Source organism: Ursus americanus, chromosome 27 (genome assembly GCF_024610735.1).
Source record: "Ursus americanus isolate L20-20 chromosome 27, mUrsAme1.1.p, whole genome shotgun sequence".
In the NCBI taxonomy this organism is placed as follows: domain Eukaryota; kingdom Metazoa; phylum Chordata; class Mammalia; order Carnivora; family Ursidae; genus Ursus; species Ursus americanus.
In genome coordinates this window covers 14,801,469-14,814,025 of record NC_142153.1, presented here as the reverse complement: position 1 = coordinate 14,814,025, position 12,557 = coordinate 14,801,469, and the positions used below count along the sequence as shown (strand labels likewise).

At 35.6% G+C, this 12,557-nt stretch overlaps 1 protein-coding gene across 1 annotated transcript in view; it reads right to left on the bottom strand.

Annotated features, from left to right (window-relative positions):
* Positions 1-505: 505 nt before the first annotated feature.
* Positions 506-12,557, bottom strand: part of ERI1 (exoribonuclease 1) — a 32,027-nt gene continuing 19,975 nt past the window's right edge. The window contains exon 7 of the mRNA XM_045779294.2: positions 506-3,641. Within this exon, the coding sequence (XP_045635250.1) occupies positions 3,399-3,641 (243 nt within the window). The 3' untranslated portion in view covers positions 506-3,398. The remainder of the gene's footprint in view (positions 3,642-12,557) is intronic.

Here is a 12,557-nt window from a genome sequence, read left to right as displayed (position 1 = left end):
TGTCAGCTTGCTTACACAAGATTGTTGTAACTATGAGATATACTTTGAAAGCTTCATGGTAATCACAAAGCCAAAGCCTATAATAGATACACAAATGATAAAAAGAAAGCATACCACTACAAAAAACCATCAACTCACAAAGACAGACAGAAAGGAAAAAAGGAACTACAAAACAATCAGAAAGCAATTAACAAAATGGAGATACTAAGTCCCTATCTACAAATAATTACTCTAAGGGTAAATGGTTTAAATTCTTTAATTAAAAGACACAGAGTGGCTAAATAGATACAAAAACAAAACCTAACTATATGCTGCCATTAAGAGACTCACTTAAGTTTTCAGGGCACTCATAAGATAAAAGTGAAGGGATAGAAAAAGATATTCCATTCAAATGGAAAACAGAACAGAAGTAGCTATACTTACGCTGGACAAAATAGACTTTAACTCAAAAGCTGTAACAAGAGACAAAGAAGGTTATTATATAACAATAATGAGGGCCAACTCATCAAAAGGATATAACAATTATTTATGTACCCAATGCTGAGCACCTAAGCATATTAATTATTAACAGATCCCCAAAAAAACAAAAATAGACAGCAAAACAATGGACAGATCATCCAGACAGAAAATCAATAAGGAAATAAGAGACTTGTGTGATACTTTAGACAAAATGGACCTAACAGACATATACAGTATATTTCAACCAATAGCAGCAGAATACACGTTCTTCTCAAGCACACATAGAATACTCTCCAGGATAGACCATATGTTAGGTCACAAAATAAGTCTCAAAAAATTCAAGACGACTGAAGTCACATCAACTATCTTTCTGACCACAATGGTATGAAACTACAAATCAATGACAGGAGGAAAGCTGGAAAAGTTCACAAATACGTGGAAATTAAACAAAACACTTCTGAAGAACCAATGGATCAAAGAAGAAATCAAGAGAACTCAAAAAATATCTTGATACAAACAGTACATACACAATGGATTATTATTCAGCCATAAAGAAAAAGGAAATACTGTCATTTGCAATAGTGTGAATGAACCTGGAAAGCTAAGTGAAATAAGGCTGATGGACAAGAACAAATACGGCATGGTATCACTTATATGTACAATCTTTTTTTTAAAAAAAAGGCTAATATCATAGAAATGTAACAGAATGGTGGTCGCCAAGGGCTGGGGATGGAAGAGATGGGGTAATATAGGTCAAAGGATACAAGTCATAAGAAGAGTTAAGTTCTGAGGACATAATGTACAGCAGTACTGACTACGGTTAATAACATGGTATCTTATACTTGAAAGTTGCCGAGAGTAGACCTTAAGCGTTCTCTCTCTCTCTCTCTCTCTCTCTCTCACACACACACACACACACACAAAGCTAACTATATGAAGTGATGTGATCTTGGTAATTGTTTCACAATGTACATCAAATCATCACATTTACATTTTAAATATATACACTTACATTTGTCAGTTACTTCTCAATAGTTTTTAAAAAATGAGAGTAAAACATCACCAAATAAAATATCTGACTGAGTCAAAAGGATATTGACAGCTTGTAATGCTGAAGGTCTTAAAAAGAAATACAACAGGAGTTTGTCAGTACTTGGGTTATTTTGCAAAAAGAAAAAAATCGGCCCAGAAATTAGAAGTCTGACTTAAGAACAAACAAACAAGAGGCAATATTTCCTTGCCATTCTCAGACTTCCCCACTGCAATTTCAGCTGCTGATGAGCAACTGTAGAAGCTGGCAACAGATAATTACGGTTTTGCTGTGACATGAATTTGAATTCTAAGGTTAAGGTGGCTATGTGGGAAAAAAGCACCTAAAAAGCGTGCCAGTGGACCTCCCGGCACCCACATCTCAAGAGTGATTTGTTGTTCTCCCCTACTCTGCCCTGGCCCCATAACTCAGTAAGGATTTGAAGGTAATTCTTTGACACTTGCAACCATACTTTATGTATATTATATGGTGCTTTTTAGGATTCACAAAAATCTCAGCATACATCCATTTCACCCCCAAAGTTTACTGCATAAATGTAAAACATTTCGATTTCCTTGTTTTGCTATAATCCGTATCAGTTTGTCTAAGGGCATCGCAATCCCTTGCGTCTTCTGTTATCCACTTGTTAGGTCTATATTCTTATTCTACAACTACCGCTCAAAGGCAAAATTCATTCTTTCTACAGCATTGTGGAGAGAATTCTCAGACCAAGAAAAATGTCTTCTTTTTTCCTAGGCACCAGGGTTAGAAGCCTCTATAAAATTTATTTAATTCATTAAAATAAAGTAGCATCACAACTGCTAATAGAAAGTAAAAGAAGCAAATTGTTCATGAAAAGCTATAGGGGGAAATTCAACTCAGAAAATATTTTCAGCTTCTAGGTAAGAGTTTTGCTTTTTCAACTCCATAAACCCACTTTTGTTTTTAGAATTAGTTAAGAATTAACTATTTAACATTTAGTGGTCACTCACTATGTAAAATCAACTTGTAATAAAAACATAAGATATGTTAAAAAGCATTATTTGACTTTATTAACCTTACTCATCATGTTGAATATAAATGCAAAATTAAGTGGTGACCCTTATTTTTAGTCTATTTCAAAGCATGGTCTCTTAGATTTAAGAATTAGGGCAGATAAATGTCACAAGAGGGAGGAGAATCAAAAAATGAAGTCCAAAAAACCCCACTGAAATGTTTATGTGTGAAAAAGCTTGAGCTACAGCCCTTATATTCCTCTAAATGGTATTTTCTTCTGACTTTCCATTAACCTCACCAGTAACTGAATTCTTAACAAGACCCTATAATCTACCACAAGTCTTCCAACTACAAACTGAAAAGAAATGTAGGCAGATATGTGTACCAGGTACTTTATGAAATTCACCATGCACAGCTGAACTTCACACATAGAATTCAAAAATCAAAAGGACTGTGTGATATTCTTAAAACCCAAAGGCTACATAAGGCCTTCCAATCTTTCCTGCACTGTAAGAAATGACTTGATCTAATGTTAATGTAGAAATACATTACACATTTTAACATCAATAAAATATGACATTCAAGGGGAGCGCCAATAAGCCCTTGCGTTTTAAAACCAAGAGGGACACATCTTGGACATCTTAAATTATAAAAGTCAATTCTAAGCAGGAACTGTTACTGTGTAACAAATACTGCTCATATCAAAAGTGCTGGTGACAAAAAATTCAATATGCCCTCCCCACACAATCTGTTCACACATATTTATATATAACTTTAACTGCAGTAAGATTGTAAATGTTTAAGGTGCTTAAATTTTGCACCACAGGACTAATTCAATAAGTATTCATCTGCTACCTCTTTGTAGCAACTCCAGTTAGAGTGAATGATCCATGGGCAAAGGGCAAAAATGCTGTTATTTTCTAGAATGTGGCATTTGTGGAGCTGGAGTGCCCTCTATTGGTAATGAAGAAGACACACTCATAAGCTGTCCTGCGTGCATTTTCTCATTAATTCGGAGTTCACATCCATCTTGAAGCATTCGAACTGCTATTCGGGCAATGTTCTTAGAGTCGTCAAGACCACTGTGAGGCCGCCCATCATAATCCATTCCTAGCTTTTCAAGCATTATTGTCAATTTGGTTTGGCTTCTAGGAACCTGGAAAATAAACAGCTTAGTAAATAATTCTTTAGTAGTCTGTAAGTCACTATGAAAAATAAGGAAAATTAACCATAATAACTAAAGTTAGGCAAAGGGCGAATACTCTTAGTCAAATGAAGCAAATAAATAACTCAAATCTTCAGAGCTTTAAAAAAATTATCTTAAGTTAAAAATGAAAATACATATAAACAGGTAGAATACTCAAGACATCCAAACAGTTTGCAGTTTTATAATTTGACAAATCATTTATGAAAGGAAATGTATTGTTCTGGACATCTAAGTTGAAGCTCTACCATTTTTTTTTAAGTAGGCTTCCCACCCAGCATGGAGCCTAACATGGGGCTTGAACTCACAACCCTGAGATCAAGACCTGAGCCGAGATCAAGAGTCAGACACGTAACTTAAGCCACCCAGGCACCCCAAAGCTCTACCATTTTAACCCAAACATTCTTTTCCACGGCATTTTACTATGATGTATTATTTTATTTGACAGACTCCTTAGACAGATACACCAAAAAAAAACTAGCCTTTCTATGACTAATAATGAAGATCCAGCATGAAAGAAATTATCATGAGGTATTTTTCAACCTATTTAAATACCTGCTCCAATTTGATAAGTGTAAAAATCTCACTGCCCAAATTCCAATATGCCCCTCCACTTTTGAGAACCACTATTCTATCTTCTGTATATGTTAAGTTTTATATTCTGTAGTTTGTATAGCTATGATATCTTGGGGCCTCAGCCTCTTCATCTGAAAAATAAGACTAATAGTTATACTCCTTACTCACTGGGTTATCGGGAAAAATCACAAAGCAAATGATATAAAAGCACCATGATAAACATCATTATCCTAAACTGTAATACCGCAATGCATTCTGTTCCTTTCATTTAATATCACCTAGAAAAATGTGCTTACAAAAGTAACTTTTCCAACATGTTGAACAACTTAGGTGAAATGAACTATTCCTAGACACACACAACCTACCAAGACTGAATCATGAAGAAAACGGAAAATCTGAACAGACCTACAATAAGTAAAGAGGAATGAATTATTAATCAAAACTCTCCCAACAAAGAGACCAGGACCTGAGGGCTTTGATGGTGAATTCTATAAAACATTTAAATAAGTCTTAACACCAATCCTTCTCAAACTCTTGGAAAACACTGAAGACGAAAGAACACTTCATAAATTATTTGATGAGGTTAGCATTATCCTGATATCAAGCCCAAAGACACTAGAAGAAAACTAGAGCATTATCCCTCATAAATATCGATACAAAAATCCTCAACAAGCGTGCCTGGGTGGCTCGGTTGTTAAGCGTCTGCCTTCGGCTCAGGGTGCGATCCCAGAGTCCTGAGATCGAGCCCCACATCAGGCTCCTCTGCTGGGAGCCTGCATCTTCCTCTCCCACTCCCCCTGCTTGTGTTCCCTCTCTCGCTGGCTATCTCTCTGTCAAATAAATAAATAAAATATTTAAAAAAAAATCCTCAACAATACTAGCAAACCAAATTTAGGATATTAAATGGATTATACACCATGACTAAGTGAGATTTATTCTTGGAAAGCAAGGATAGTTTAACATATGAAAGTAATCAATATAACAAACCACATTAACAAAATGAAGGGAAAAACCACATGATGACCTCAATTAATGCAGAAAAGGCATCTGACAAAATTAAATACCCTTTCATGAGAAAAATACTCAACAAACTAGGAACAGAAGAAAACTACCTCAAAATAATAAAGGCCATATATAAAAAATTTAGAGTGAACATCATATTCAATGGTGAGAAGGCTGAAAGCTTTTCCTCTAAGATCAGGAACAAGATAGGGATGCTCACTTTCACCAGTTCCATTCAAAATAACATCAGAAATTCCAACCAGAACAAGTAGGCATGAAAAAAAATAAAGGGGATCTGAATTGGAAAGGAAGAAGTAAAGCAATCTTTGTTTGTAGGTGTCATGATCTTATATGCAGAAAGTCCTAATGATTCCACTAAAAAACTGTCAGAATTAATAAGCAAAGACAGCAAAGTCACAGGATACGAAATCAACACACAAAAATCAGGTGCATTTCTATGCACAAACAATGAAGAATTCAAAAAGGAAATTAAGAAAACAATTTTATTTCACTAGCAAAAAAAAAAAAAAGAAATTTTTTAAACCAAAGAGGTGAAGCTTGTACATCAAAAACTACAAAATATTGCTGAAAGAAATTAAAGACAACATAAATAAATGGGAAGACATCTGTGTTCATAAATTGAAAAATTTAATATTATCCAGCTATCAATAATACCCAACATGATCTATAAATTCAAAGCAATCACTAATAAAACATTAACTCAAAATGGATCAAAGACCTAAACCTAAGACTCAAAACTATAAAATTCTTAGAAGAAAACCTAGAGGAGAAGTTTCATGACACTGGATTTGGCAATGGTTTCTTGGATACAACACCAAAAGCAGAGGCAACAAAAGAAAAACTAGATAAACTGAACTTCATAAAAGTTTAAAACTTTTGTATATCAACGGGTACACTATCAACAGAGAAAAGCAGCCCATGGAATGGAAGAAAATATTTGGAAATCATAGATCTGAAAAAGGGTTAGTATCCAGAATATATAAAGAATTCCTGAGTGCCTGAATAGCTCAGTCGGTTAAGCATCTTCCTTTGGTTCAGGTCATGATCCTAGGTCCCTGGGATTGAGTCCTGCATTGGGCTCCCTGCTCAGCAGGGAGTCGGCTTCTCCCTCTCCCTCTACGCCTCCCTCCTGCTCTCTCTAATAAATAAAATCTTAAAAAAAAAAAAGAATTCCTAAAACTCAACAATAAAAAAAAAACTACTTGATTTCAAAATGGGCAAAGGACTTGAATAGACATATCTCCAAATACATACAGCTGACCAATAAGCACACAAAAAGCTGCTCAACATTACTAATCATTCTGGAAGTACAAATCAATACCACAATGAGATACCACTTCATACCCACTATTTTTAAAAAAGGCAAGAAAATGGAAAATAAGCTTTGGCAAGGATAGAGAACTGGAACCCTTGTGCATTACTGGTGAGAACGTAAAATGGTGCCACTGCTATAATGTGAAAATCCTCCAAAAATTAAACGCAGAATTACTGTATGATCCAATTCCACTTCTGGGTATATACCGAAAGAACTGAAAGCAGGGACTCAGTTATGCGTACATCCACATTCACTGGAGCATTATTCACAACAGCCAAAGGGTGGAAGCAACCCAAGTGTCTACCAACAGATGAATGGATAAACAAAATGTGATATAAATATAATGAAGTATTTTTTCGCGTTCAAAAGTAAGGAACTTCTCAAACAATGGAATTATTCAGCTTTACAAAGGAAGGAAATTCTGACACGTGCTATAATATGTATGAATCTTGAAGACATTATGCTAAGTGAAATATGCCAGTAACAAAAGGACAAATACTGTATGACTCCAGTTATATGAGATACCTAGAGTGGTACAATTCACAGAGACAGAAAGCAGAATGGTGGTTACTAGGGGCCGAAGAAAGGGGAAATAGAGAGCCACTCTTTAAAAGGTATAGTTTCAATTTTGGAAGATGAAAATGTTCTGGAACTGAATGGTGGCAATGGTTCCATGACAGTATGAATATTCTTGTTGACACTAAACTGTGCACTTAATGGTTAAAATGGTAAATTTTGTTATGCATATTTTACTATATGAGAGAGAGAGATAATATGAAAAGTCCTGGAGAGTGCCAGAAAAATGATTAACTCTATTAAACAAAGGCCAATTCACTCAATCATGTCTAAAATTTAATGGCTGTGTGAAAACCTGGATGAAGAACGCATAAACCTCATGCTTCCTCTGGCCTGGCAAGGAAAAGTTCTCAGCAAGATGACTGACTTGAAAGCGAATGGTAGGAAAAGAGTAGGCCAAAATTTGCTGAGTGGTTTGAAGAAGAGCTACAAAAACTAGCCTAGACATTTTCATTACATAAACCAATTCAGAAATCTCTGTAAGACCCTGGAGAAAACATTTAGCTTCCAGTGACAAGATTCTTGGATTTTGAAGAAAACTGAGTCTTTGGAAAAATCATATTGCAAAAAAAAAATCTTAAATGTTCACACTTTTGCTTGGGCTTGACAGTGAGAAAAGCTATTTGCAAGTCTCAAGACCTACTGACAGCCATTTGGAAAAATTGTAGAGAATTAGACAGTATTTTTCTTCCCTTCGAACACCAGAGTACGAGTAGGTATAAAAAACCCTTTCTCAGACTCTCCTGCTCAGCCACATAACCTGACTCTGAAAAGAGCTTTGTAATGTACAATCTGATCATACTCTAGAGATGAGATTTACTGATATGCCTTTAGAATAGTTGTGGATTTCTGCAAAAGAAGACGGTCCAGTCATTCATAGAAAAGCAATGAACATTTTGCTGCAGCTTTCAACCTTTTTATATGTGCGAGTAAGCCTCTTCTTATTTAACAAGATGAAGAGCAAGGGCAGAAGTTGTCTAATTTCAGTGGAAAACGAAATCCATGGAAACTTATCTCAAATCCAACCCAGAACTGAGTATTTGTACAGGAAAAAAAAAAAAAGACAAAAACAAAAGAACAAAAACAAACATAGCTTTCGCCTTCCCAAAGTATATTTCATTCTACCTTTACTTCAAAAGTGACATTTTTTTTTTTAAGATTTGTATTTATTTATTTGACACAGAGAGAGAGCCAACCAGCGAGAGAGGGAACATAAGCAGGGGGAGTGGGCCCAGAACACCGGGATCATGCCCTGAGCTGAAGGCAGATGCTTAACGACTGAGCCACCCAGGGCCCCCCCCCCAAATGACATTTTAATGCATACACAGAACTACTGAAGAAACAAACATGTTTGTATAATTTTGTAAATTCTGAAACTACATTTGAGTATGATCATGCCACACATAAATAAGTTCATTTTCTAAAATCTAGTATAAAATTGTCTGTAATCTGTATTTTTATTCATATTGTTTCAGCCTACTTACAGAAAAATCCAAGCCACTTTAAGCCAGCTATTTAACAGAAAAGTATTATGCTTGCCCTCTAAGTTTCTTAAACGTATGAGAAGGAAAGAGATACTTTCAAATTTAATGATTTATTTCCACTCCTAAGAAAGGTTGGGTAAAAAGTCATTTTTAGTTTTAAAAAGGAGAAAAGAATACTTTGTACATGCCAAAGACTATACATTGCTAGTATTAGAAAAAAAGAAAAGAGCCCCCTAATAAATTGGTCAACATAAACAGATCCACAAAAAATACTACTCTCTACTCAAAAGAGCACTGGCAATGTTATTGCCTTACTATCTCTACAACTTTCTGAACACTCTCATGTATTGTGAGCTGTGGATGTTTTTATACAGACTTGAAAATTATTTTATGGCTTGACTAATTATTAATAATTATCCTTAGACTAAACAGAGTTAAAGGTTTGAGAAAGACACACTAACATAAGAATGCATTGTCGCCTGGGAGGTATACCAAAAAAAAAAAAAAAAAGCAAACCTAAAGATGACTGAGCCCCTACAAATTTATATGAAACACAGAGGATAGAGGCACATTTGAATTAATATCACAGGACACAATTAGCAAAATCCAGACAGTGGAAAAATGGCTCCAGGTCTTTCTTTTTTTTTTTTCTTAAGATCTTAATTATTTGTCAAAGAGAGAGAGAGAGAGCACAAGCAGGGGGAGTAGCAGGAAGAGGGAGAAGCGGGCTCCCCGCTGAGCAAGGAGCCTGATGTGATGCGGGACTTGATTCCAGGACCTTGGGATCACAACCCCAGCAGAAGGCAGACGCCTAACCAACTGAGCCACCCAGGTGTCCCAAAACGGCTCCATTTCTTTAAAAAATAATAATAATAAATCATTAGAGAAAAAAAGGAGGTGGAAAAGGAATTTAGAGATCAAAAACTTGAGAGACACGTCAACTAACTGTAAATGTGTGGATCTTATTCTGATCCTGATTCAAAACACAAAAGGTAAAAGGAAAAAAAAAAGAGGTGAAGGGGATTAAGAGGTATAAACTCCCAGTTATAAAAAAGTCATGGGGATGAAATGTACAGCACAAGGATATAGTCAATAATACTGTAATAACGGTGTATGCTAGCAGATGGTAACACATATGATGGTGAGCACAGCATAATGTACAGAACTGTCCAATCACTATGTTGTATGCCTGAAACTAATAAATGTCAACTATACTTCAATTTTAAAAATTAACCAAAAATTTAAAAAGAAAGAACAGAGATGCCCTTCAACAGATGAATGGATTAAGAAGTTGTGGTCCATATATACAATGGAATATTACTCAGCTATCAGAAAGAACGATTTCTCAACATTTGCTGCAACATGGACGGCACTGGAGGAGATAATGCTAAGTGAAATAAGTCAAGCAGAGAAAGACAATTCTCATATGATTTCTCTCATCTATGGAACATAAGGACTAGGAAGATCGGTAGGGGAAGAAAGGGATAAAGAAAGCGGGGGTAATCAGAAGGGGGAATAAAGCATGAGAGACTAGGGACTCAGAAACAAACTGAGGGCTTCAGAGGGGAGGGGGGTGGGGGAATGGGATGGACTGGTGATGGGTAGTGAGGAGGGCATGTATTGCATGGTGCACTGGGTGTTATACGCAACTAATGAAGCATCGAGCTGTACATCGGAAACCAGGGATGTACTGTATGGTGACTAACACATATAATAAAAAAACATTAAAATAAAAAAAATAATAAAAAAAATTAAAAAAAAGAAAACTATGACATTTGATGATATTAAAGAATTACTGTTGATTTTTTTCTAAGCGTGACAATGGTATGATGGTTATGTTTTTTAAAACAGTTCCTTATTTTTTGGAGCAATGAAATGTTTATAGATCAAATGAAATAACATTTGAGATCTGCTTCAAAAGAGTAAGGAAAGGGGAAAGTGGGTGGAGATACAGAGGAAACAAGGTTGGCTATGAGCTTATACCTGTTAAAACTGGGTCATGAGGGTTCATCACACCTGTCAACTTTTGTACATATTTGTAATTTTCCATAACAGAAGCTTTTTTTGAAAAATCACAAAATGAGTGAAAAGATACATTCACAAAAAAGGAAAAAAATATTTACCAAATGTAATCAAAAGACTAGTATCCAAGATAAATATCTATAAACAATCACAAATTATAATCTACAATTACAAAAGGACAGATCACCCCATTTTTTAAAATGGGAAGATTTAAACAGGGACTTCACAAAATAAATTCGAATTGCCAATAACCATAGAAAAACAAGCTCAAGCTCCACCTCATGAGTAATTAGGCAAATGCAAATCAGAATCTTAATGAGATGGCATCCCACATCCACCAGATTTATAAACATTTAAAGTGTCTGGCAATACCAGATGCTGGCAAAGACGTGGAGCAATTACAAATTCACCCACTCTTCTGGGGAGAGTGCAAACTGGTACACCCCCCTCGGAAAACTAGTTTTGCATCACCTAACGTCAATGATGCACATATCCTATAAGCCAGCAATTCTACTTGTAGGTTTATACCCTGGAGAAATGAGTGCACGAAGGCACCAGAAGACACGTGCAAGAATGTTTATAGCACCACTGTTCCTAAAAGCTTCCAAAATGGCCAAAGTAGGACAGATAAACAAACTCCTATATATTCACACAATGAAATTTTCCACAGCAATAAAATAAACTAACTACAGCTACATACATAACATCAATGAATCTCAAACACAATCCTGAGGAAAAAAGCAAAATGAACAATTCAGCCAGTATGATGCTATAATTACACCATGTTCAAAAAGAGGGAAAAGTAAACTATATGGTACAAGGATATACACATAAATATTAAAGCTATAAAGAAAAACAAAAAAATGATTTCCATGAAAGTATGAACTATTTGGGGGGGCCCTCTGGGAGAAAAGAAAGCAGTTGAGTGGAAGGTACAAGGGATTTCACTTTAAAACAATTAAACTCCACTCTTCTTTATGTACATTTCTCAGCTTTAAAAAATGTTAAAACTACAAAAAGAGTTAAGGGAAAGAACTTTTTCTCACAAAACTACTTTAGGATTTGCTTCACCAAAATGAGGTTGTAAAGGAAGAAAGAAAATGACAAAAAGTCTAACACATGACAGAGAAGCAAGAAAAGAATCTCCTAGGATGATTTTAGAAGAAGCCTGCAGAACAAATAGTTCAGACTAGAACAGGATTAAAGGCTGCAGGAAGGTAGTCTTCAAGGAAAAAAGGAAAGGAAAGGAAAGGAGAACGGAAACGAAAGAAAGGAAGAAAGGAAGAGAACTCACCACCGGGTGTTCTGAATCCTGAGAATGATTTACAGTTTGAATGGAAAGTAAAGGATAAGAAAACAACTGAAGGCACTTGTAAAATCTGGGGAGAAGTTGTGAACACCCTCCGCTGCTACAGGTGCATAAGCACTGAATAATGATTTGATTATAAAGATAATGTAACTGATTCAGAAGACACGCAGAGGGGAAGGACATGCAGGTATGGTGGCTTTTTCATAGAGCCAAATCTTCATCTTCCATGGCAGGAACTCCATACGTATCTCAAACTGAAAATTCAAGAAACAGGATAAGCATATCATTTAGAACCATGAAGGTAAATAAACTATGAAGGTAAGAAATGTCTACAAACAGCTGGAAGTGTTTGCCTCAGGAGAATAAGAAGAGTAAGGAGAAAAATAACCAGTACTGGTGAGGGCCGTAGTGGATGAAGGCCATTTTTCATAAGCCTTGTAGTACTACTTTAAAACTGTACACTACACATACGTATTAACTTTGATAAAATTAAAATTCAGTGGGGAGCATTTGTTCCACAAACGATTCACATATTGAACACCCACACAGTTTCAAACCGCTCC